Source organism: Monopterus albus, unplaced genomic scaffold (assembly GCF_001952655.1).
Source record: "Monopterus albus unplaced genomic scaffold, M_albus_1.0 scaffold8.1, whole genome shotgun sequence".
Classification (NCBI taxonomy): domain Eukaryota; kingdom Metazoa; phylum Chordata; class Actinopteri; order Synbranchiformes; family Synbranchidae; genus Monopterus; species Monopterus albus.
The window spans coordinates 265,702-293,570 of record NW_018127888.1 but is presented as its reverse complement, the minus strand read 5'-3'; the positions used below and the strand labels follow the sequence as shown (position 1 = coordinate 293,570).

General features: G+C 38.8%; 2 protein-coding genes across 3 annotated transcripts in view; both read right to left on the bottom strand.

Moving 5' to 3' along the window:
• The window catches only part of igsf11 (immunoglobulin superfamily member 11), a 95,602-nt gene extending 79,906 nt beyond the window's left edge, over positions 1-15,696 (bottom strand). For both annotated transcript variants that reach the window (XM_020586259.1, XM_020586265.1), the window contains exon 1: positions 15,117-15,696. In XM_020586259.1, coding sequence (XP_020441915.1) covers positions 15,117-15,177 — 61 coding nt within the window. In that variant the 5' untranslated portion in view covers positions 15,178-15,696. The remainder of the gene's footprint in view (positions 1-15,116) is intronic.
• Positions 15,697-18,616: 2,920 nt separating this feature from the next.
• Positions 18,617-21,463, bottom strand: LOC109951657 (probable H/ACA ribonucleoprotein complex subunit 4). The gene is made up of 4 exons (XM_020586275.1): positions 21,321-21,463; positions 20,691-20,785; positions 19,513-19,734; positions 18,617-18,808 (listed from the first exon to the last, which is right to left on the bottom strand). Exons 1-4 carry the CDS (start codon positions 21,334-21,336, stop codon positions 18,803-18,805), a joined length of 339 nt encoding a protein of 112 aa, XP_020441931.1. The 5' UTR covers positions 21,337-21,463; the 3' UTR covers positions 18,617-18,802.
• Between the last annotated feature and the right edge of the window lie 6,406 nt (positions 21,464-27,869).

Genomic DNA, 27,869 nt, shown 5'->3' with positions numbered 1-27,869 from the left:
GAAAAAAATAGTTTGAACTGCAAATTGTATTTTGAAAATCTGGCTACACTTTTTGCTATTGACTTTTTAATCTTGTCTTTTTCAATGTGAGCATAAAGAATTGTTTTAATCAAATATAAAAATGAGTCCTATAACCAAGGTCACAGGTGCAATCCCTTTGACAGCTACACATAATGATCAACATCAAGATCCCCTGACAACCCATCCAGTTGCACACTATAAGTTTCTGTAGTAATGGTAGTCTCTGACAGCAGTAGCTAAAATGCTTAGAGTGTAAGCGACACACCTAGTAAAAAAAACTCCTAAACCCAAAAAAACTCTGCCTGCCACCCACCCACCATCTTTCTTCTCTCTCTCTCTGTGGTTTAACCATTCTCCCTGGCTGTTCACATGCATCAGACCTGACATGCTCCTCCGTTGTCTACAAGGACAGAACAACTGGAAGACCACTTCTCATCCCTGGAAAGTAATTTGTGTGTCGACAGAGTGTGGGAGGCCAGTGAAATAGAAGCAAACAGACAGAGAACAACGGGGTAAAAAAAAACAAGACAGTGAAACAGAGTGAAATTGGACACACCAGTTAATGTAAAGGTACAGAAAGGGCAGAGACAAAGGGTTCATGGAGGACACAGAGTGATATAGGTCATGATGAAGACAGAAAGTAAACTTGGAGTTGTGTGTTGGATGAATTACGCCTGAGACAACAAGACAAAGCAGGAGAATAACACCAGTGAAAGATGCTCTGGGGTGCTGTACAAAAGAGGGACTAATAATGAAACTACACAAAGCTGCTGCACAACCTTTCCTGCAGGGAGAGATTCAGGCAATTAACACACATTTACTGAGAGCCAAGGTGTGTCACACCCAGAGCTCATCTTCCCCTCCTGCAGGAGCATCTCATGTTGGTAGCTTTACAAGCAGACAATAATGGCTGCTACAAATTGGGTCAACAGCAAGAGATCTGTGGGGTTAGATGTGCACAATTAATGTTAATTAATCAGCTATTTTTAGATTTTGTCTTAGCCCTGATATCAAAAGTCCATGTTAGTTGCAGTCCAATTTTCAACCTTTTCCAACCTTATGCTGGACATTTTAGTCTCATTATACTCAAAGAAAACAAGACACATTTTAGTCTCATTTTAGTTGACAAAATGTATTGAAATCTTAGTCGGTTTTTTTAGTTGTCAGAAGAGATAAATATTGTGAACATTGTGTTAGTCAAGGCCAATAATGAAAGTTTTTGTCAAAACATCAACAAACTGCTTTCACTTAATACTTCATTCAACCAATTTTAGGCTAAAGGAAAATGAAACAGGTTGTATGACTAAGAATGGAGCTTTGCAGACAAGGTGTCTGATCAGTTGTTATTCATTTTAGCACTACATCCCAGATATGAAAAAAGATAAAAATAATGAAGTCTGGAAAGATGTGACAACATTCATACATCCAGTGCAATAGGAGTCAATCATTGAAATGATATTAACTTTCTATTTATTGAGACAAACCCTGAGAAAAGAGAAAGCCCTACACAATCAAAAAACAACCCTGCACAACAGCCCTGCAATAAATCCCACCCCAGTACTGCTGAGTTTTTTTAGGGCTGTGTCAGAAAAGTGTTGATTTTATTCTGTAATTATAGTATTGTATGAAACTCCTACAGTAAGTGCATTTTATTAATAGGCTGCCCGCTGCCATTAAAAAATGGAATATCTCAAATTGTGGTGGCTTCACTTCTGGGGAGCTGTAACATCATATATTTTTGGGTATCTCTCAAGTCTCATAGGGTGTTTCTCAAGTCTCTTATATATGAACGTTCCTACTCGGTTGTTCCAGTCGACCGAGGGCATTCCAAGTCTCTTATATTATGAGGGGCGAGGATCGAGGAGCAAGGAGGCTGCTGGAAAAGCCATGACCAAAGATACAGGAGACCACCCTTCAGGGACAGCTGTGAAGGATCAGCAGAAAGGACATCTCATGCCATTAACAAAGTATTTCCTCAAGTTCGCTGTCCTCACATGTTTATCTTTCTTTTTTTCATAGCGTCTCACATGGGTGGTACAAAGACACAAGGAGAAGATGTAAGTGAGAAAAACGACCCATTTAAGAGCCCTTCCAGTCAACCAAGGATCGGGAACAAGTTTTGCTCTGAGGAGCAAGGAGCTAAGAGGCTGGTGGAGGATCCACGAGCAAGGACACAGAAGACCATCCTTTGCTGAAGTTTTTTTTTATGGACATGCACCTTTATCATAAATCAGTTGGTGTCTGGATGCTTCAGATGAAGGATTGGCAAAAAACTTCTCATGTAGTTAGTAATGTGTGTCCTCCTGACCTCTCTAGGTGCATGTTTTCCTTATGATGAAAGTGAGGGAAACGATGAGACTTGAGAAACGCCCTTTATATTTAGTTCAATTCAAAGGGGCTTTTAGTGGCATGAATGTTTCAACGAACAATGCTGCCAAAACATACAATTTAGAAATTATATAGCCTTCAAGTTATAGCCTATATACTGCAAGTTCCACACTTTGAAAACAGCACAAGCTTAGGCCTAGCAAACAGCTGGCTACAAGACCGTGTTCAAACACAAACTATTATTTTATATAAACGCCTATCCTGTGCATTTTCAAAATCATTAGACTGCCAAACCAGTGGTAGCAAATTGACTGCATTAAACAGCACAGACCCATTCAAGTCCTGACTATTACTGTAAATGTGTAACAATGCTTCAGCATGTTTGTTTGACACTTCAAAATAAAAGGCTGGCCAAGTTAATCTGGCAGGGCCCAGTCTGCAAGTAGCAATTGTCCCAGTGTTGCGAGATGCTAATATATAAAGTTACACCACTGCCTTTAGTAGTAGACCTAATATACGTTTTGTTATTTGCCATCTTAAAGTCAGGCTACCTGAGTTTCTTTGCACCCCCAGGTGTATCCTCCGGGTTTTTCTTCACAGTTATTTTGCAGCAGCAGAGATTTTCTCCCATCAGTTCTGCACACTAACTAGCCTAATCTCAATTTAATTAAGAACTTTAACGTTTTTTTCGAAATCAATTCCTATAGTTGCCAACGGGTTATTTTCCAGGCACGCGTTCTCGTAGCGCGTACAGCTGCAGCGTGAATACCCACACGACAGCTAGGTGATAGACTGTTAGGTGTTCTGTTAGATCCGCTCAGACACAGAGGTGAGCGAGTCAAAAAAAGGACGGACCCAGGTGGCTGACTTCAGTGCAAGTAGTGCTCAGTTTATTTACAGTGATATCTTACAAGGAAGTGAATAACCAGGTTGAAGTGGGACCGGGTGTCGAGCCGCAGAAGGTGAATAACAGTCAGTGGTGGAATGATGAGGGAAAGGCCGGGCTGCGGACGCTGGGACTCACTCCTGGGCTGGTCGTGGTGGAAAGTTGCTGAGGAGACAGAGTTAGTACATGCAGTTAATGGGAGACTGTGCATCGACCTGTGTGGTGGAGATGGTGCGGGGTAGAGGAGGTCCGTGGTCCGGAGAAGCGACAAAGGCGAGGAGGCTGAAGACAATGGGGCACAAGACTGGAACGGGGCTAGGGTGACAAAACGTGAATACAATATAAAATGCTAAAGCCAACGAGAAACAAACGGGCCTGAAGATACTAGAAAGAACTGGCAGGGGAGTGAACGTAGAGCAGGGAATAAATAGGGAGAACTAATCAGGTGCAGCTGGTGGTAATCAGGGGATATGAAGCAGGTGTGTCGGATAACGTAATCAAGGTAAGGGAGCAAAAACAGAGTGAGGGAAGTGAGAAAGGCAGGTGCAGCCGGGCAAACCTGACAATTTCAGTCACTATTTAGTGCAATGGTGTTCAGTAGTTTTAGATTAGGAGACTTTTTCCAGCATGGTTTTGTAGCAGGGCCAAATCAAAGATGGACATAAAAATATTTATTTTAAAGAATAGCGGTGCAGTGTTTTATTACTGAATGCTTATTAGTTAATCTTTTTATTTTTTTCCTTATTCAGGGTTCACCAGGTTTTCCAGGAGCGGACGGTAAACCTGTAAGATTATTTCTTTTTCTGTTCACTGTGTAATGACATACTGGCAACTTCTTTTGAATACAAAATGACACATTGGAGCTCTGTGAACTGTGGTTTCAAAATATACTGAATTTGTGATACAAAATGAAACTTTCACTAAACAAAATATAGACTGATTTTTTATAAAAGAAAACCTAAAAACAGGAGAACCATTGTTGACTGGTACATACCGTCCAACTTGCCTGCTTACTTTGCTCATTTTTTACAGGCTCCTCTCATAAATGTTAGTAATACTCTTGCAATCAGTTGTGTGAAATAATGATATGTAAATTAGTATGGAGTAGAGTTTATTCTGACCTGGGTGTGTTTTATTTCTGCAGGGTATCAGAGGTCCTGGCGGTCCCTATGGTTTGGCTGGTCCAAGAGGACCTGACGGCTTCCCTGTACGTCGACTAATTTACCTGTTTCTCCTCTTCACTGGTCCCTTACACTACATTAAATGTTACTACATGTTTATGCTGTTTGTGTACTTTTCATGTTTTAAGCTGTAGCTACAGGCACTGTATATAAAACTAATGATTTAAAAATTGCAGGTTTACTTCATAATCTGTCCTCAGAGTGAGGATGAATATACCATGAAACCAGCTTAATATATAATACTTAATTATTACATGAAGTGTAAGTGTTAATGAATTCTTATAGTTTTAATTCTAAGTATAGTGAGTCCTTTTTATTCATTTTAATTTGCATTACACCATAGCCTCAAACTGTTTATGAATAATATAATGTTATTTCATGATAAAGTTATGCTAATTTTACAGTATTGGTTGCATTTTTTTAAATTATAATTGCCAGTAAATATGTGAAAGATTCAGATTACCTCTGCACATTTTATGCTTTTGGGCAATTTATAACATTTTAATAAGTTAACTATCAAACTATTACAGACTCTATTAGTTTTTATGTCTGTTTTAAAGCTGGAAGCATTTGCGAATATTATTTTGTTGCTGCTGAAACTGAGTCTGATTCTGTCATCTCATCTGTGTGTAGGGTCCACCTGGTCCTCCCGGCCCCCCGGGGCCCATGGTAGGTCAAATAATAGAGTATAATGATTTATCATATGCTATAAACAAGATGATCGCCTCAGTTTTACCATTTAAAAGTTATTGTTCCTCCAAGTGCCTTTTGTTAACCCTTGCTGTTTCTAGGGGTCCCGCAGTGATGGACATCAAGGAGAGAAAGGAACCAAGGTAAGACGTCATGTAAACTTAGATGTCTGCAGTGATCAGTGCACAGTGGTGTATTTCAATCATGTTAAAAGTCACTTGCACATCATGCATTGTGCTACACAGATGTAGTGATAGCAAACTTCAGTAATGGCAGAATTTGTCCTGCATGAAATCTCAAAGCTATTGCATGCAGTATTATTTTAGACAGTATTGTACCTCAGGGAGGTCCGTGCCTGTTTCAGCATGACAATGTCCGCTTGTACAGATATAGTACAAGGCCGGGTCCTAAAAGAAATGGGTTTTCACTTGTGGAAGAGTGTTCAGTACTGAGCCCTGACTGACTTCAAGCCCATCCAGCTCCTTGGGGATGAAATGAACCTGATCAATCAGCCCGGCCTTGTCAATCCGCATCAGTTTTGGACCTCTCTAATGCTCTTGTGGTTGAATGAGGGCAAATTCCTGCAGCTGTAATATGGTGGAAACCTAAAGGAGTTGCAGCGGTTATAAAAGCAGATTAACATCCATGATGTTGAGATGGCATGTTCAGCAGTTTATGGGAGTAATATCCACAGTGTCCACATACTTTTGGCCGTGTAGTCTATTTTTTTGTCTTGCTCTCTGGTCTTTGAACACTTATCTTCACTGTTTTCATTATCATTTGCCGTTTTGTTGTTTTTTTTTGTTTGTTTTTTTGGTGGTCATTTCTGCCCATTCCTCTTTTTATCTGTCCTCACCACTTCAATCTTTTCCCTGTTTGTCCTGAACCCTTGCACCCCTCCTAATGATGTGCTGCGTGTATTTCGACCTCCAGGGTGACGTGGGTCTTCCCGGACCTAGTGGATCTCCGGGCGACGAGTCAAGAGGCGGGCAAACCCTCATTATCAACAAGGGAGATAAGGTAACACAGCAAAAGGCAGGGAAGCGACAGAAGTCTTAGCACTTACACACACAACACTCTCACACGGACGTGGTGGGGTTTAGTTATAAAAGTGGTCAAAAGAAGGTCAGAAACAAAGCAGGCATCCAGATATAAAGTTTTAATTCCATACTATAATACTGCTCATAGTTTCAATGATGTCATTGTCACGTTCACCTTCGTTCTCTCTCTCTCTCAAAGGGTGAACCTGGCCCAAAAGGATTCCGAGGATTCCCCGGCAATCCTGGCCCACCTGTAAGTTTTCTCTTTTTTCCCAGAGCCAATCATTTTCAGTCTCATTTCTATGCAGGCAATTAGAAATACAGTCAGTTTTCAGTCAATAACATATTATGAAATATGCAAAAACAAAACAAAAAAGAACAGAGAGAGAGGCTCTGCTTGACAAAATCAGAACTGTTGTTAAAACTGTTTAGAGATCGATCAGATAAAATCTGGGCTACTTCTCATGTAATTGCAGGGACCTTTTGCCTATCGTGGTGAAACTGGAGAGAAGGGCATCCCTGGATACCCCGGGCCAAGAGTAAGAGCTAATGTCTGATCGTACTTTAATAATGTTTTTACATTTGAGAGAAGTATGTATGAATCCTCCCCTAACCTTAGCATACTGGAAATTCCTTACCAATGCTTTCTGACTTCTCTTGTCATATCTGTAGAGCTACTGCCTTCACTCTTCTCACATGATGATATTTGTGGTTATCATTGTTTCTTGGCTTCATCTGTGGTCAAAAATGTCTCCCACTTTTCCTTATCTTCTGTGGTGGATGTTTGTGTTTCCAACAAAAGGGCCCTCCTGGTTTTAACGGACCTCCTGGCATTCCAGGACAAACGGTAGGCTATGTACTAGTGTAGACAAAATATTCAGGGAAAATTACATAGAACACAATACATTTTACTACCAGCCATTATGGCATTTCTCCACATTGCCGTCAAAAATGTTCGGTTCAGGTATCGGAGGATCTGGGCGGGGACTGGTAGAACGAGTGGAAGATTGATTTTGTTGGGACAGTATGATGGAGGTGAGTTGTGCTACTTGTTGTGTTAGCGTCGACAGGTCATGTTGCTGCTGCTCCAGTGCCTGAGCCAGTTGAGCATTTGACGGTGAACTACTTGCACCGGAGTCAGCAGGGTCTATGGTGGCCAGTTCTTTCTGTTAGATCCGCTCGGACACAGAGGTGAGCGAGTCAAAAAAAGGACGGACCCAGGTGGCTGACTTCAGTGCAAGTAGTGCTCAGTTTATTTACAGTGATATCTTACAAGGAAGTGAATAACCAGGTTGAAGTGGGACCGGGTGTCGAGCCGCAGAAGGTGAATAACAGTCAGTGGTGGAATGATGAGGGAAAGGCCGGGCTGCGGACGCTGGGACTCACTCCTGGGCTGGTCGTGGTGGAAAGTTGCTGAGGAGACAGAGTTAGTACATGCAGTTAATGGGAGACTGTGCATCGACCTGCGTGGTGGAGATGGTGCGGGTAGAGGAGGTCCGTGATCCGGAGAAGCGACAGAGGCGAGGAGGCTGAGACAATAGGGCACAAGACTGGAACGGGGCTAAGGCGACAAAACGTGAAATACAATGTATAAAGCTAAGAACAATGAGAAACAAACGAGCCTGATGATACTAGAAAGAACTGGCAGGGGAGTGAACGTAGAGCAGGGAATAAATAGGGAGAACTAATCAGGTGCAGCTGGTGGTAATCAGGGGATATGAAGCAGGTGTGTCGGATAACGTAATCAAGGTAAGGGAGCAAAAACAGAGTGAGGGAAGTGAGAAAGGCAGGTCCAGCCGGGCAAACCTGACATGTTCATGTGCTGCAGGTGTGCACGGTCACCGGGAAGATGCATGCAGGAAATTACGTATTTTTGGTAACTTTAGGGAGGTTAGTTTATTTTATTTTAGCTTCGTTTCATCTTCGTCATGAAAAAACTGTCACTGACAAAATAGGCCATATTGTCTAGCCACCTCAGTTTTAGGAAAAATTAGGGAAACATTTTTGTTTATTACAGCTGGCCTACTTTTAATCCCCATTTATATTGATATTATTGTATTTAAATTCGGGAATGCAACAACAAGTCAAGTGCTTTTTCCTAATAGGTTACTTCGTAACAAACTTCTGGATGTTTACAGTGGACATTTGGGTTAACAGTTCAATTGTTCAGCATTATTTTTCTCCTTTTTGTCAAAGCTAGAGATTTAAAGCCTGTCTGATCATGTTATTGCTCATCTCATCTGACTTATCTTTAGTAGCCTATTTTATCACTGCAGTTCCATGAAAGCACATCTTTGCAAGTTACATTACCAGTTTAACTACTTGAACTACCTAGGAGCTACTGTAAAACGTAGTTAAACTACTAGTTTAATTACATCACTACTACTGAACACTGCTTATATGGTTTTGGGAGCTGAGACACAACTAGAGAAAATGAGCAAAAGTACAAATAAAATAGCAGCGTTTTACCCAAGCAGCCAGTTTATGAATTACCTAGGACTGTGAAAAACCCTGGCCATACATAAAGCAAAAGAATTTGTTCCTGTTTTCATTTTGTTCCTCTCTGTCCCTCTGTCTTTTGTTTTGTTTGTTGCAATATTCTGCATTTTCACTTTACTCTGTCCCTCTGTCTTTTGTTTTGTTTTTAACCCGTTTGTTCGCACTGTAGTGTGAATGTCAGGACAACATTTCTGCATTTCACCATTTCAGCTCTGGTTCATCTGCTCACACTGACCGTGTTTTTAAGCATCAGGATTAATTCATTTATACCAATAAAGTAACAGGATTAAAACATGATTAAGGAAATTTCTATAAAAACAAAGGAAAGATTTGCAAATGCTGACTAGTTTTTCATAACCACATCATGTCTGAGACCTCTGGTTCTCAGTGGCTTTTAAAAACTCAAAGAATAAAACTAGATTCTGTAGGTGCTCTCAGCCGAGCAGCTAAAAGTAGAGGTAGCCATTACAGAAAAGCATAGACAACCCATTGTGTGCAACCATGAGCAATTTACAAAATTACATTCTTATAGAATATGAAATTATCCACAGTGTATTTTTAGAGCCTGAGCAATTATCTGGCCAAGAACAGTCACGGGACCACCATGCATTCAAAGCTGGCATTCGCTCTCGGTGTGACACCAGCAAGAACCGTTGGGTTCATCAAGCGCTGTCAGGTCATTTAGTCACCGTGTAGCTCAATTAACAATCAATTTCAAATTAGTGATGCAAGGCCACAGTGCTCTAGGGAGTACAGTTGGAAATACCTATATCCCTGCTGTTTGTGTACTCACATGTGTCATGAAACTGTGACCTAAAACTACCCACAGCTGAATCTGCATGCTTCCTCTGGGCCTGCTGTACATGCAGCTCCCACTACAACGTTTCATGTAGCTGTCCATCATCAGAGACTGTTAATAAACTGCTTGCTTCCCCTGAGGGTGCAGGGTGCTTTTTGTTTCTGTGTTATGCTGTTCAGCTAAGAAATATAATACCTTTTGGTGTGAGTTTGGGGGTGTCATTGAGTAATCAAATCAAAGTCATTCCCTCACATTACTACAATAATTTGTGCTCTCATTATGCCCTCCTTATCTTATATCAGTCAGTGACACTTACATCAAAAAATTGCCAGCTCTTTACAGGAGACTCAAAAATCATAGTAGCAACAGCAGTAGGATACAGAATCAGATCCTACTGTAAATATACAAGAATAGAGCTTAGCAAGATAACATAACAATAGCAAAGCTTCAGTGACATATAAAGGAAGGTGGGGTGAAGGAGGGAGTCGCATTACCTTTTCTTTCACCTTTACAGTGAGCTTGCTGCAGAGTGTAAATCTGTCTAATGAACCTGTAAGACAATCTGACTGGAAACCCGTGATTGGTGGACCAAACCGATGAGCTCACACTCAGAGGGAAACCTTGATCCTTTGGGATCTATTCTCATTTATTTGCCAGGGGAATATAAGAAACCAAACACACATACAGTACACACGTACACACACTTGTGGGAATAATGTATTCACAGGAGCATTTTCTTCACCATTGATCTGAATTCATAAACAAAGCAACTATTCTTGGTAATAGCAAAAATCAACCTAATGACCATCTGGCAAACACAGATGGAGAGCTGCAATATATGGTATCAGACACACAGGAATGGTGTAGGAGGGCTTTGGCAAACTATAAGTCAGTTAGCATGTTGCAAACATGAGTTGTGCCCTAAAGAGCACAGCTCTATTTTCATCAGGTTTGTGGGAATAAATGAAGCTATGAAAACATTTTAATTAAATGAAAAGTGGAGACACAAACCACATCATAACATCATAAAATGTTATAGATTTAGAACATGATTACTATTTCAAAAAAGTTTTAAATGGGGTTTTTTTGTAATATTAAAGTCCCTTCACTAAACTTTGATTTACTGAAAAAGTTTTTTTTCCCTACTATGTAACACCTTTCACAGCTCTATTCCTATTTAAATATTCCTGAGTTACTCGTGTGATGTGAGTCCTGTCAGCAAAGGTCCCGTCAAACCTTAAAAGCCAGCAAAGCAAAACTCTTCATTTCAAGGAAGAGGCTCTCCATGGTGTCATGACATGATGAAGACATCCGCTTTAAAAATGCATAACACTTCTTTGCAGCAGCCATGCCAGTGGAATTGTCTTGTACAGAAACTCTTGGACACACACTGTCCTTGCCTTGTCATGTCAGCAGTCTGAACTAAGAGCAACCCTTATTTCATTCATGACAGATGAAAGTCGTACATGTAACTGAACAAAAAAACAGAAACCGTTAGTCACAAAGAGAGTCCAGCTAGTGAAAGACAATGGCACCGGCTCAAAATACAAATGGACACCAACAAATCCTCCAATCCCTTCTTTTTCCCACCACAGGAAAAAAGCCCAGGGCCTTTCACACACACAAACATAAACAGAACTCAAAATCAGTCTAAGAGATCCAAATGGTTCAACCTGTCACAGTGTGTTATAATCAATATACTGTTGCATACAGTTGAAGAATGTAAATTCACTGATGTTTCGTGCTGTTGTCGTGGACTTTTTTTCTGCTTTTTGAATTATATCATCCCAATCATGACAGTTTAATTACTGAACATAATCCACAGAGATGTTATGTAGGTCCTGTGGTTTAAGCATAAATAAAAATGGCTACTGTTTACAGTATTGCAACATAAAAATGCATTTCTACTTTGATTTACTAATGAAATGTCTTCACACAGTTTTTCTGCACATTGAAAGCCACTGTACTGGAGTCAAACTCCTTGTTTCACATACAGTACTTAATTAATAAATCTGATTCTGAGAATGACATGGCTATATCAAAGTCACTCACCTGAAATGATTGAATAAACGTACACCAGAAAGAAAAGTGTCTGCCACATGTTATAAATGACAAACCTGAATCTAAAAGAAGCCTCCAGATGAGCTGCTCTTTTGATAAGTGGCACCCTACTTCCCCAGCACCTAGTCTTAATCATCTAACCCAAATACAGTTCAAAATGCAACCGATGACATTTCTGCATCATCAACATCACTCTGCTCCTTACATGCCCATGATTCACTCATGGTCCCTTCATTTGCTTCTCTGATTAAAGGTACAACCAACCCCAAAACCTCAAAGCCCCAAACCTCTGTGAACTGAGCACATCAGATGTATACCCCAGATGCTTGGCCAAGTGCTGTGGAGCCTGTGGACTCATCAGGTCCTGGTTTAATATGTACTTAAAAGACCTTGGGACCGGGCGGAAGCTTGCGTTCTCTCTCCTCCAAATATCTGCCCATCACTTATTCATTCACTCTCCCTGGATGGCTGCTGCCGCCATCATCTGAGGACCCCATCGTCTGAAGTTCTGTGCCGCTGTTGCTCACACACACACACACACACATGCACTTTGCAAACTGTCCCTAAGGTCTTTTAATTTTTGAGAGTCTATTTTTAGTGACAAAAATAATTGAGGTGGAAAGTTCCATCTGTCCAACACTCTTGTTCCAGCTGCTCCGTTTTAGCAGCACGCAGAAACTGAAGGAAAAATAAAATAAAATAAAATAAAACACTACTTAGCTAAAACTGAGACAAATGGGATTGTTTAATTCATAAGCATTCTGCATTGGCACAAAGAGAGACATGTTCTAAGTTAGATGCTAGGGTGCATAACATAAAAAAAAAACAGTGCACGTTCACCTGTGGTTACATTACCCGTAACCTGTTTTATAGTTAAAATGGCCTGCTGATCTGGGCTCCTGTCTCCGCTGCTTTAACATGTTTTTCTCTTTTCAAAGCTCTTGTCGCTCGGTTCTTTCCCGTCCCTCATTATCTTTAAGTAGTTGCAAAATAATCTAACTAACAAAACAAAGCAGCATTGAAAAGCCCATCGAAAGATCCAAGTAAACACAGTTTTGTAAATGTTTTTATTGGGTGCTCAGTCCTTTGTAATATACTGTAGTTATTGAAAATAGAGCATGAAATAATGAATGTATGTATGCCCCACAAATTATTCGAATAATTTGTGGGGCATAAAAATAACAACAACAACAACAATAATAATAATAATTTTTCCATTATGCTATATTATAGAGCATTTTCTACCTTGGTAGCTGTGTTTTTTTAATCAACAAAACCATCATTACTACCATGGTGAACTCAGTGCAACTGTGTTGCATGAAACATATTTGCGTGAAGAACTGAAATTAAATCAGCAAACTGAGGAAAGAAAAACATGTCAACAACAAACAGATCTGGGTTGCTTTGCAGTTTTATATGCAAGAGCCTCAAAGGTTAACAAGCTCACAGAGAAGTTCGGCACCGATGCAGACATGAATGCCCTGAATGCCACTGTGCTTAAGAAACATTCCATGATGTCTTTCTTTTTGATGCTTTAGGACTCCACATTGCTTGATGGATTCCTCACTTACAAACATACAAACAGTAAGAGATGGATGCAAGGAGGTTGTTTGAAATGTTCTTTAAGTTCTATTATGCAAACAACCAAAATAAACAGCAGTAGCTGAAAGGTTCAGAGCTAACTGGCTAAACTTGATTTTAATTTCCTGTATTGATTAGACCCCCAGATCAGTCCCTGCCACATTGTTCGTTCTGGTGGTTTATTCAATCAGAGTATCACGGACAGAACAGCTCTGTCTTGATATCGCCAGGGGGTTTCTTTGTGTCACCAGCTGAACCAATCAGTTAAAAGCATGCAGTCACATCTGTTTATCATTCTAACTTTTACATATTTTCTTCCAACACTTTACCCATTGCACGCTCTTTTTCTTCACCATCTAGCTGTGAGATGCCCATTTCTAACTGTGAAGAAAGGATATAATATTCATGTCTAACTAGGGAGGGCTGACGGCTGATGTCCTCTAACTAAAGATTAAAGCAGGAAGGGCCCTGCCATGAACTTGACCATGACTAATGTCTGTCCAAGTCACTTATGAGTTCCACTTTCTCCAGTTGTTGCTCACAGTTTTTTGCTTTTCAAAACTTCTTCCAGCTTCTTTCTGAATAAGTTGGAGCTGCTGAGCTCATACGTGCAGCTCGTTCTCATTGGAAGGTGATTTCTTCACTCATTGCAATAACTGAGGCAATAACTGGGTAGACGTGATCACTTTGGGAGACAAAGAAGGAATGACCACAATCTACTGTTTTCATTTCAAACCATTTTATTAAACAAAAGCACAGATGTAGAAAATCAAATCATGTGTGTGTAACCCCAAGTAAACACTATAGATCCACACACTGCTGAGGTACTGTATACACCTAAATGAGTGAGCAGCAGAGGGAAACATCTATGCAATCACATCCTAATTCACTCTCATACAATCATTCTGTGGAAATCGACAGGCCAACGTATGTGTGCGCCTGCATGACTCATTCAAAATACTTCTGTGTTCTGACATGAGGCTCTAAGGAACTGCCTTGACATTTACTAGTACTTTGCTATTTTTCTGACAAGATGTGTACATTATTTGAAAAAAGGTTGAAGAGGGAACTCATTTATTTTAACTTACTTTTATCTCACAGTCTCAAAATGCATTTATCCACCTATATTCACCAGCCCGTATTTGCATGAATACATTTACTTATGTTGTGCATTTATGAATGGGTGCCATTAATCTTTTCTACAATGTTGCTGAACTTCAGGAAACATACAGAAATACTTACTTAACAAATATGACAAATACACTTGAAATGAAAGGAATATTAATAGGAATATTGTCCGTCCCCCAAAAGTTTTGGATGTCAAATATAAACTGACTGAAATCAGAACTATAAGTCAGTTAGGAGGTAGCAGATTTATATGGTGATTTTCCTTTGGAGTCGCCTGCTTTCCCGTGCCGCCTGGTCACCACGCTTTCGGTAATCGGGTGGGTAAGAAGCGCAACCCTCCACCGTCAGTTTTGTTTCTTTTTCGAAACACAGTCTCCCACTACTGTGAAATGTTTAAACACAGTCTCCCACTACTGTGAAATGTTTGGTGGCTGTGCCCTTATGTTGTTCATGACGCGCACGACAGAGCGCATTATGGATAAGAGACCTGCACAATCAAAGGTGCTTTTGGGAGAGAGAGCATGGCGACTAGTAATGGGGAAAAGTCCTCCTAAATCGGTGCTTTAGTGTTTTGTGAAAATGCCGGGGATTCGTCAGCCTGATCCAAACACAGAGTATTAAGGAGGAGAGGATCAAATGGCTGTGGCATGCGCTCTCGGAGAGAAGAGGTTTAGCTCATTGCACAGTTTAATTCTAAATACATCTGTTTTTGGCAATACTGATGCAGATGTATTGTAATAATGTTTTGTCTGCTTGAGTCAAACCCTGTAAGCGTTCAGGAGCGCCCCTATTATTATTGTTGTTGTAGAAGTAGTTGTTGTTACAGGATTACTGTGTACAAGATGCGTTGAGCTTGCACTTTGGAATAGGTAGGCTAAGTTTCCAAGTGTCAGACAACTTACCCTCCATGCAGAAAACGACCATCCAAGCTATCCATAGGTCCGAGTTATGAAACTTCACCATGATTCGTAACGGTCTGGTGACTCCTTCTCAGTTTTAGCCCGGAGCCTCCTTCGTTAAGAAGTCTGAGCTGCGCTCACAGTTTCTTTAGAGAAAAGTAACGGATCCTTCGAATAGCACAAGGCATGAAAGCAGTCCAGAGTTTTACGCAGCGCACACCAGGGGAATTTACCGAAAGCAACATGAAATGTTCAAATGTGTTGGTAAAAACAACACTGGGAGCATTTTTATCCACCAGGCACTGATCTCTCCTTCTGGTGTTTTTGTTGTTTTTTGTTGTCTGGTGTTATTTTTATTTTTACTACTCCTAGTCTTCCGTTCTTTGGTAGCTGGCAGTCGCCCCAACACTATTGCCTTTCTTAGTAGATTAACGCACGCTTGGAAAACCTCTGAAGGAAAATCCGCCACTATCGCTGAGAGTGACTTAGAAACAGATCAGAAAGTGGCACTTGTCCCGTCCGCTTGGTGAGTCTCTCCAACGCGTCTTGTTGCGCTCCATGGTGTCTCGTCTATTCTGCTGCAGCTGAGCGGACCTATAAGAAAGTCACACAGTGTTGAGAACAACACGACTTCCGAGTGATATTTTTCAAAATAAGAAAATCATGCAAAACTAGCTGAGTTGTAAAATATAAGCAGAAAAGTCGTTTATAGCAGACAATGCAAATTACAGTTCTGACATCATCATTAGCATTAGATGGCAAAAGGTCAAAGGGCCATTCTGTCAGGACTGAACGTGGTTAGTGTTTCTCTGTGAGCTGTCCGCACATTCCTAAATTCAAGAAACAACATTTTCAACAATAAAAGATATGGAAGAAAAACATGCTATTCAGAAAGATATTAGTAAAACAAGCTAAGATAATAGGTCAATACAGCAAACGTTTTGGTACCCTTGGAATACATAGTGTTGCCTTTCTAAGAGAAAAGAAGGAAATCAAACCCCTGTCCTAAACAGGCATTAAAAACAAGACATTCTTTAAATGTTTATTGGATATCATATTGAATAGAACAAATGACACAATAGGTGAGTGGTGGCATGAGCAACAGCATGGGCGCGCTAAAACTGTAGGCCCACAGTAGGTGGGACAGTCTCACCTGAATTTAATGTGCATTTATTTCCTAGGTCAAATCCAGCTGACTTCCTGTTTCAGTCTCAGCGCGCGCGCGTGAGTGGCTTGACGGCGCTCGAGCACTGCTGTTGCTAGGAGACCGCTGACGCCAGTCGAGAGACAGATAAAGACAGACATTTGTGCCCCCCTGTGGTCCATCCACAGAACGACCGGTAGAATAGAATAGAATAGAATAGAATAGAATAGAATAGAATAGAATAGAATAGTGGCGATCCAGTGACTATGTGCATGCTTTCATACGGACCTATGTATAAATAGCATAACATATAACCTTTTATATTATACATAATTACAGTATATTATAAATAATAATTCACCAGGCTGTCACTTTCTGCAGTGAAACACTTTCATTTTCTACCATAATAATAAAATGAATCAGCCTCAATCTACACTGAGTCATTTTCATAATTTGTGATGTAAATAGGAGTGCAGTGTCACCGCAGTGTGCAGCTGGATGTCAGTGGCGACATGAGAAACAGCCGGCCACCCCCGAGATCAACAAGTCTCACGTTTTTGGGAATGCATCCAAATTACACAAAGAAAGTGACACCTCAAAGTGTCACACTCAAAGTGAAATGTGTGATAGGAGGAGTGTCTTATACATCCATCTATCTTTTCATCTTTCTATCCTGTCTTCTGCCCAAAAGCTGCTAGCAGGAATTCATTTACAGTAGCTGTCACTACAGTCAAATCAGAGGACCTTCAAGGATGCCCTGAGGCCATCACTCTCTATGTAGGCCTGCATCTCTCACTCTCTGTTTCTGTCTGAACTTTAATTCATCGCATGCACCCTCAGCTCCTTTATGGAAAATGTCAACTTTTGTGATACTGTATTCTTGGAAGTAATATCCAAGGGAAAGCAACAACCAGCACACCAGGTCAGATCTTAAAACGTCTGAAGCAGTACATGGTGTTTGGAGTTCTTTGTGTCACCCAAGGGCAACTTTATGACTTTATGTTGCACAACAATTAAAGCTTCAGTCTATAGTGATAGGGAAAACTGAAGCTAAACATAAAGGCACAGTACAGTGTGAATGACCTTACTACATGATCACTGGGACACTACATGTATGAGGCTCTATTTGTGCCAAAAACAAACTTTTTTTTAGCAGTACAAGATTTTTTTAAAATCTTTGGTGATATATTCATTTTAATTTAGTCTTTTACTTAAAAAAAGCTATTACAAAAAATGCTCATCACAAGTTCTAAATGTGATGTGCAGTAGTAAGGAAGCATGTAAAAGGAATGAAAGCATGCTGCAGCGAAAGATGTTTTTAGCACAAATGTGACATTTTAACCGGATCAATTCAACAAGGAAATGTTCTTCACTGCTTGCTGCTGTAAACATTTCTTTACAGGTTAAAATAAAGGTCTGAACATGATTCTCCAGCAGCCCCCCAGAACATATGTTGATTTATTATTGATTCCTTACTGAAAGTTCAGAATTTTCCTTTTTTTCTGCACCCCCATAAAATATTCAAAACACCTGAAGGAGATCCTCGACGTTTCCCACTAGTCCTAGCTGGAGTTCACAGTAACTTGAATATCGATGTCAGGTAAACGGCTGGATGATGTATTCCTTGAGTTATTGAAGACACTGCAGAGCGGCTTCACTTTTCACCAGGGATACTTTTTGCTCAGCGGTTCATCCAGGTCCGAGTACGTCTACCTCAGTGGTGGAAAGTAATACTGTTCGCACATGTACTCAATCACTCCAAGTACTCTAAGAACTTGTACTGTACTTCAATACCTCCATTTGATTCTACTTTATACAGTTTTACTAGACTATAGAGGGAAATATTATACCTTGTACTTCAGTACAATATCTCACAGTTATAGGCATTTTACACTGGTTTACACCAATTCCACCTCAACCAGCTGCAACAATGCAGGCTATGTACAAATTAGTAATATTATATAAACCAACAGAACACAGAACTGTGTCATTTTGCATAATGAGCACTTTTACTTGATACTTTAAGTACATTTTGCTGAAAATACATCTGTATTTTTTATTTAAGCATTAGCTCAGTATAAAATAATTTATGTCCAAAAGTGCATTTCATAATTTCACACTTTTCAAAATAAAGCAACTAACACACTTCATTCATTTATTCTTCTTCCTAAAGAGAATGGTTTTGTCTTTTCCTCAAAACATTTTGACTGCAAAATGCTTACAAATGTTCCTCTTACAGACTGTTATAATATTAAACAGCAGCAGTGTATATAGTATAAATCTTGACAAATTTCACATACTTTTTAAACTTCGAACTTTGATTGGCTTTATCAGTGGAACACACAAAACATACAGTTGGTTTGGTTGTTGTCAGAACATTTACTTATAGGAAAGAGCAGATATGTATACAGTGCTGGTATGAATCTGTGACACCAGTGACAAGTCAAGAAGAAAAGCTGCTTCTACTGCACACTCTACCACGCCCACACTCAACAGACAACATTCATGAGAGAGTTCAAAGGGCAGTCCGATCTCACAGGAGGCATCAGTCCTAATGTGACACAAAGGACAATGGTGTTACTGCAGAAAGGACACATGATTTAGTAACAAACAGCTCATTCTGTGTCTTTAGTGTATGAATTATTCTATAAAGGAGCATAACCTCTAACATTCACTGAAATGACATGTAGGAGGACAAATGTTATACTGGTCTAAGAGCAGCGTGTTTACTTTCATGCAAACAATTAGATAACAGCTCTTTTATGAATCACTTGTCTAACCGGTTTCTCCTTTGTCCCACCCCAAGTGGGGCTCCTCCTTCTTTGGCTTTAGTCATTTGCATGTTAAACTAAATGTTCATACAGCACATAGCTTTGGTTCCTCTACATAAAAGCCACAGCAAAATGAAAGGAATTCAACCAAAGCTGATAAGAGTAAACACTCCTCTGAAATTGGCTGCAGTCTAACCAGCTAAGAATGAATCAGTACATCTAGAAGACAGTTGCTTGACAACAGTACATAGACACCGGAGAGGGTGGGTGTGTCAGATCTGATTAAAACTGACTGCACAATAACAGCAGTTGTCAACCTTTGTAAGAAGGTGTAACAGTATGTTAACTGAGCTGCAATTTATGGCTATTAAAACCATCAACCAAAGTTTAATACGGGTGAAAAATGTGCTAAAGACCAAGAAGATGTCGTAAAATAAATTTGGGAAATCAGAATAAAAAGGGAGAATGGCAAAATTGGTCCTACTTCATCAGAAGATGATGAGCTGCCCGATCCTTTCCCCTCCTTGTGCTTTTTCTTATCTTTCTTCTTGCCATCTTTGTCCTTTGACTTGCCCTTTGACTTGTCCTTCTTGTGAGACTCATCCTTCTCACCATGCTTGTCCTTCTTGTGAGACTTATCCTTCTCACCATGCTTGTCCTTCTTGTGAGACTCATCCTTCTCACCATGCTTGTCCTTGCTGTGATCCTAAAAAAAAATCATTTCGCGTTGGACAAAAACATCGATTTTTCAATTAATAGTGATTCTTGTTTGAACAATTCAAATACCAACCCTTGAAATCCCAAGATCGAGTTTTGTATTTTCTCAGTAAACGCAGACAACTGCACTAAATGTTACATGTATACAAAGGTTATGTGTTACAAGTGGTTCAGTTTGAGCTGCATGGTTGTGTAAAATTTCTTATTTATGGAAAATGAGCTGTTACAAGGTACACAAAAATGTTAAGTTATAAAGTATCTTAGATAACAGCTGGTTATATTAACCACACTGTGTCATGAAAGGCTACAAACATGACACTTTGCAAATTGTCTTGAAACGCAGACAACTGCACTAAATGTTACATCTATACAAAGGTTAAGATGTTTAGCTGCTTGGCTATCTCGCTGTATGGGATAACATTTATAGTCTAAATTACACACAATGGTATCACCCTCAGTAGTAGAGTTTTATTATTCCTGCTCAATTGTTTTGCTCATGAACCTAAAAAATATAGATTTGTCATGTTTTAGTAGTTTTTCATTTGCCCAGGACAATAAATTATTGGTCGACAATGTTATAACCAGGAAACTTCTTTACAATTAGCCTATAAACCTCACATAATTGTTTACTCAAGGAAACAACAGTGTTACTCACTTGCTCAATGCAGAAAATATTTAAGTTCCCAAGATTCTTAGAAGCACTTCATGCAACATTGGTATTTATCTGATGTAAATGAATCATCATGAATCCGAATTAATGGAACCAAAATCAAACTGAATCTAGAGGTCAGTATCAATATCCAACCCTATAAAACACTAAAATCAGTAGTAGACTGGTGTAACTTTCATCTAAAAAAGACACTTACCATTTCTACTCCTCAGATCCTGGAAACAAACTGTATGCTTATGAACTACATGAGCATTTTTGGCAGAATGTACACATACCTTATCCTTGCTTTTGTCCTTGTTCTTGCTCCAGGGAAGATTTAGCTCATCCTTGTGGGCCTCCTCCTTCTTCACCGCACCGTCATTGTGTAAAGCTACAAAAGACAGATGAGAACAGGTGTCAAGTTATAATAAAGATGTCATGAGAACGTGAATGTGCTGTAGACAGGTAAAACTGTGAACCTGAGGGGAGCGGCTCCAGTAAATTCCACTGTTAATAACATACGTGCGGGTCATTTTTTGGTGCGTGTTACAAGGGACAGATAAAGTGTTTGTTTGTTTGTTTTTTCCAAAATATAACATAAAAGTAATAAAATCAAACCCGGTTGAGGAATTTATTAAATATCGAGTAATAACATACGTCACATGCAAAGACATGAAACAAAATCATTGACTCGAGTCACATCGGTTGCGCATCAGAGGGTTAAATTACGACTAAAGCTACAATAATAAAATAAAATAACTGTCAAATGTTGGTGGTGTTTTCCATATAATCAAGCTGCTATGTGCAAAACTTGTCCATAAACTGTCTGTTTCTGATCAATTCAGATATGAAAAACCGACCCACATCAACTGGGCTAACACTTAAAGAATTTCTACTAAATACAGTTAATATAATTTTAAGCCTACCGTCTGAAAGATCCATTGTAATGCCTGTTCGTGAAGCTGTCCTGTGATGTTTCCAAACAAACACCCGCAGACACTGACAAGCTGCCTTTATAAACACTCTCACACGCACAAGGAAGCTTGGATTGACCGCACCTAGACCACGTGACCGTGCCTAACCAACCACCGCCCCCGCTGAGATAAACAGCAATGTCATTGTAAATTCATTGAAATCAGGGGAGTTGTTTTTATGTGCAGGCAGAGCTGAGTTAACATGAGGCTATACATCTGGCAATTGGATATAGGATGTGACAATGCAGCCTAAAAATGTGAATAATAATTTCTAACATCAGTGTTTCTTGGAAACCTAGTAGGCCTATATGAGTTTCTTTTGAATGCTAAGGATAGTTCAAGAGTGTGATAGTTATTGCACAGCAGGTAAGATGAACATGCAACATGTTATTGTCTACAGGCAAGAAAATTACATGAACATTAATAACTTCAACTCAACACAACTAAGTAAAATGACTGAAAAATATTAAAATGTGTGTCTATTTTCCCTTTAATTAGTACCAAATAATTTGATAGGTTGTTCTAAGCATCTGGCAGATCTTGCCCGTTTTCCTGTGAATTTTGCTGTTTTAGTGTGTTTCTCTTTCTTCATACAAATTAACTCCAGACTGACACCCTGATGCTATGCCCATGACTGTGTATTTGGGTTTTGTTTCTGCAGTCAAATATTCAAATTCAGATTCTGAACACTTTATTATTTATTATTAATCCCAAAGGGGCAATTCAATTACACAGACCACTCATTAAGAGAAATAACACAAACATCAACATAATGAAACAACAACAACCAAGTGAACAAGAAAATTCAAACATCAACATAATGAAACAACAACAGCAACCAAGTGAACAAGAAAACATATTCGAGAAACGTTGGTACTGCAATCAAAACAAATTTCCTTGCAACCAAAAAGTTTTGGATGTCAAATATAAACTGACTGAAATCAGAACTATTTCGCTTTGCTGTCAGATGTCTTCTTTGACGACAGAGTAAAGAAACAAAACAACCCCCATAGATGTGGAGGCCATATCATTTGTTGCACTACTCATTGTTCTTGTTTCTGAAAAAAGTTTATCACTCTGGTTGTATATGTGGAGTCATTGTCTCGCTGGATGATGAATCTGGGACCGATCAGTCACGTCTTTAATGCAACTGCATACAATTGTTAAGGATCTTAACAATCAATCATATTTGTTGATTCCCCAAATCAAGCAATTAAATGTTTTTTCATGTGATTGCAAACTGATATATTATATACTGTATATATATGATCCCCAGTTTTCATGATATAATTCAACCTGAAAACTTTTACCCAGTTACCCCTCTGACCAGAAAATAAGCCAAAACATTCATATTTTGTATGATGAGTGATCTTATGTTTCTTGCACAAAAAAATGGTACTTAGAGCATCATTGGAGCATCATCACATTCAACATCAATGCTTTTTAAAAAATCAGTAATACTTTTGACCTAGGACATCTCATTATAGCTAAGACTTGGAGCCTCTCAGTAGGTCAGTAGAGGTGAGGTGGGTAGTGGAATGGGTTCCCTTTGGAGTCCCCATCAGGAACTCCATAGGGCTGACAGGTCTCCGAATGGGGGCCCTGTCTCCCACAAACAGTGATGAGACAGAGACAGAGGGTTTGGAAACAGTTAAAGGATCCAGCTTCACAACAGGTTTGGAGGGGAGAGACATAAAGGAGACAACAGAAGCACCACCAGGCTTAGAGCTGCTTCCACTGGCAGTGAAAAAAGTGCTGCTACCTGAGCTCCTAACTTCCCCTTTTGGCTCACCACCTGGCTCACCATCAGGGCTTTCCTGAAATAAAAATCAACATCACCACCCCACATCAAGGATACTGTAAATAGAAAACAAAGGCTAAACTTGCTGAAGGCGAATAGGTCGCTTGTGAGGACACATTAGCTCAAAGTTCAAAGTGTTTACTTTGTCATATGTACAGTTAGGAAACGTGTTTCCCTGTACAATGAAATTCTTACTTTGCCGTCCACATGAATGCCACAAAATACAAATGAAATATAAAGTAGATAAATAAGTAACAAAATCTAAGGCACTTTAAGCAGCAACAGATGCAGCAATATGGCAGTGGTGCTCTTAGCTTTAGGAAATTTTAGCTTGACCCAAATATGAATTAATTCACATAAAAACAAACTTACAGATTTTTTCTTCTTGTCAGTTTCACTTTCGGATGAGCCTGATTTCTGAAAGACAAAAAGGGAGCCGATAAGATTTCCTTATTTAATTTTACAAGAGACATAACCAACATATCCTTGATAAGGTACTTTACCTTTTTCTTCTTCTTCTTGTCCTTCTTGTCCTTTTTATTTTCCTTATCACTGTCACTATCAGATGAACTAGAACTTGAGTCCTGCTCAAAACGGATGTAACTGTCAATAACTTTTTTTTTTTTTAAAGAAAATGTGCATTAAGATGTTTTATTTATTATCCACTAAATTACCTTCTTTTTGTCCTTCTTTTTCTTCTTCTTTTTCTTCTTGTCATCATCACTGCTAGAAGAACTTGAGTCCTTGGATGTAAATATGGAAATTGTGTTACTGTATTACTTTTTCTTTCTGAAGAGACCTTCTCTTTCAATAAAACTATACAATATACATACAACACATCTACACTGCTTTACCTTTTTCTTGTCTTTCTTTTTCTTCTTCTTCTTCTTCTTATCCTTTTTCTTCTTCTTTTTCTTCTTCTCATCATCACTTGAAGAATCACTGGATGAATCAGAAGAGGAATCCTAGACACAGAAGTGATATTCAAATTTCATTCATACAGTAGTAATTTCACAGTGGTCATGTTTCCTTCTGTTACTTTAATACTTTTGTTAGCAGTCATGTTGCCTAAATAACTAGTGAGAGTTCACATTTTAACCCATTATACCAGACAACCCCGTGAATACTGACAGTGTGATCCACTTATTTCATTCCACTTTCTTACATTGACCAAAAAGCATCAATAATGGGTTATTTTTGCAGGAAACCTCACATATAAATCATTTTCAGTGACCAAAAACTACCAAAAACCTGGAATGGAAAACAAAAGATGAGGTGTTCCTGCCTTCTTTTTCTTCTTTTTCTTGTCCTTCTTCTTCTTCTTCTTCTTATCTTTCTTTTTCTTCTTTTTCTAAAGTTAAAAAAACACACCCATGATGACTGTGCAGCCATTCTGTTTTTTTTTTTTGTTTTTTTTTTGGCAAACTCAAGTATAGGTGAATTTTATTTGTGTCTCACCTTATCATCGTCACTATCAGAGGAAGAGGAGGATGAGGAAGAGGAGGAGCTATCATCAGAAGAGCAGGACTTCTAAAAACATTATCAGTATGTCAGTCATAGAAACCAACAGGAATCTCGGTGCAAAGCTGAGTTAAATAACTACATTTCATTTCCACAGGTTAAACACACAGCAGAGCACAGAAATATGAACCATCACTACAAAACAGCATATCAAATGTATACACATATTTTCACCTTCTTCTTTTTCTTTTTCTTCTTCTTCTTCTTCTTCTTTTTCTTCTTGTCATCTTCACTATCAGAGGAGGAGGAAGAGCTGGAATCCTGCAGAAAGAGACCACCAATAATGATTTAATATCAGTACCATACTGAACCACTGAAAAAGAGCATGAGTACAAAAAACTGAATATACAGAAATGCTGTGAAGACAAACCTTATCCTTCTTCTTCATCATCTTTTTCTTCTTTTTCTTCTTCTTCTTGTCATCTTCACTATCTGAGGAGGAGCTATCAGATGAAGATGAGGAGGAGCTTGATGAGTCCTAGGGATCAAACCAAACACATATTTAGATCTACAAACATTTTAGTTGTATTAGACAAAAATATTCACATTTCAAAAGTGAATGTTTTTTAATTAGCGTGAATTTAGATTTTGAATTTCCTGTAATGTAACATTATGTCATAAATATTGCACCAGTGCATCATGGTAATAATGCACAATAAACATTGTAACATTCATCACAAAAGTTACATTATTCATTTAGTTTAATGAGAGTAGATGACCTTTTTCTTCTTCTTCAACTTCTTCTTCTTCTCCTTTTCTTTGCCTCCTTCTCCCTCATCACCACTTAGACAGGCAGATTTGGTACCATTACGGAACGCCTCTGCTCCCTCTGCAGGGCAGGGACCAGTGCAATCAAACCAATAACACTTATACATGCAACCTTTTATTGTTTATGAGCCAGAAGAGTAGCACACATACCAGCCAGTGCAGAAGACAGTTCACCTTCTTTAAAATCTTTGGCCTTGGCCTGACAAAAAAAAGCAATAATTTTTGTCTGTGTGTGTTTGTGCATATATGTATAGCCTGCATATAGCATGTGTGAGTATTTCACCTTGTCATCATCTTCATCTTTCTTTTTATATCCAACCCCACTTGGTCCTGCAAACTCACCGCCTGCAGAAATGGATCAAGTCCAACACTACTGCATCAACCTCATGAACAAATGAGCTTGCAGCGATGACTGGTGATTTGATTGCCATGTGTTATTCTGTCTTTTTCAGTCACCAAAAAAGAGGAAACACTCACCAGCTGCTGACAGAGCAGTAGCACTGCTGAGTTCAGTCTGCTTTTCATCCTGTGAAAAAGCCCACATACCGTTGTGCCATCTGATTTGTTCTTGAACACAAATGTTAATATAAAGGTTTGTACAGCCTAAGAAATTTATCCTAGAGACAGGTGCAGAAAAAAAAGAAACTGTGGCATGACTCAGCATTTCTACAGTAAGGAAATGCCCAGTCAGGTTCACATGACGAGCAGCCCAACCAGAAAACCTACTGGGTAGGCAAGAAGAAGAAATTCACCTTCTTCTTATCCTTCTTCTTCTTCTTCTTCTTTTTCTTGTCCTTCTTCTTTTTCTTTTTCTTATCTTTATCACTGTCAGAAGATGAGGATGAAGATGAAGAGCTGGAATCCTTTATCAATAAAAACATTAGTTTCAGTCTTATTCTGGAGCACATTTGTAGAAAAAACAAAAAATATTATTGAATTTACAAAGTTTACCTTCTTATGACTAACATAACTAGTTTCTTTGATTAGGTTATTTGAAAATGTAGATGTATGACTGTATATTTTCCGAGGGCCACAAGCTAATATTCTTTGATCTAGCATGAAATTTGTTCTTCATACTGCAAGTGTTGCTTGAGTTTTGAGCTCTTCAGATTGTTTTTGCAGTAGGTGAAGTTGTGCAAATTCCTATTACTGTGCGCTTTCAGCAAAATTGTTCCCGTGTTAATCAGTAAAGCAACACTTTTACACTATGATTTGAACAAATTACAAAACATCCATGTTGCTTTACCTTTTTCTTGTGTTTCTTTTTCTTCTTCTTCTTCTTCTTCTTCTTGTCGTCCTCGCTGTCAGAAGATGAAGAGGATGAAGAGGAGCTGGATTCCTGCAAAATAAGAAGAAATCAATCAATCAATATATCTGTTTTGATTATTTGTACCCACCCAGAGGTTGAATAATATAAATTACATGGATAGCTTGTTACATCTTACCTTCTTCTTCTTCTTTTTCTTCTTCTTTTTCTTCTTCTTCTTCTTGTCATCCTCACTGTCAGAAGATGATGAAGAGGAGCTGGATTCCTGCAAAACAAGAAGAAACAAATCAGTCAATATATCAATATATCTGTCTTGATTATCTGTACACACACACAGAGGTGGAACAGTATAAATTAGATAGACAGCTTGTTATATCTTACCTTCTTCTTCTTCTTCTTCTTTTTCTTCTTCTTTTTCTTCTTCTTTTCATCTTCACTGTCAGATGACGAACTGTCAGATGAGGAAGATGATGATTCCTGGGAGAGCGGAAGTACATGAAGTATGCCAGTTATTAATTACTAATGTTTGTTGTTTTCATTGCATTTACTCAAATTGCAATAAAATTATACTCTATTTTTTCATAATCTGCTGTATTATAATCCAATTTTGCATGCCTTCTTTTTCTTCTTCTTCTTCTTCTTGTCCTTCTTCTTCTTCTTCTTCTTCTTGTCATCCTCCTCATCTGATGAGTCCAAAGTCTGAGGCAAAAAAATAAATAAATCAAATTCTATGTTAAAAAGTTCAACAGCAACACCATGTTTAAAACAAAAGGTCATTTGTTTTCAACCCTCACATGGATCATCTTCAGACCTTCTGCAGGCAGCTGTTCCATTTGGCTATTGGGGTCTGAAAACATTAAATACATTCAATTGTAAAGCAAAGACAAAATAATTACACGCATTGTCAGTTGAGAGACATGTTTATATCAGATCACATAACATCACTGCTGCAAACAAAAGGGGATTTATAGACAATAATGCAATTCTAAATATTGTTCAGTTTGTTAATTCACATAAGCTCATCTGAATTCTAAAGTAAGTTTTAAAATAAAGGAAAGAAGGAAGGGAATACATTTATGAATACAGAAATGAATGAAATTCATCACTGAGTAATGAAGTTGTCATTTGAACACAGTGCTTTATA

Coding starts and splice junctions, on each gene's coding strand:
- LOC109951657 (XM_020586275.1), bottom strand. Junction 19,735..20,690: donor AGGACAAAAGCAAGGATAAG/GTATGTGTACAT, acceptor ATTTTTTTTTAG/GATCACAGCAAGGACAAGCA.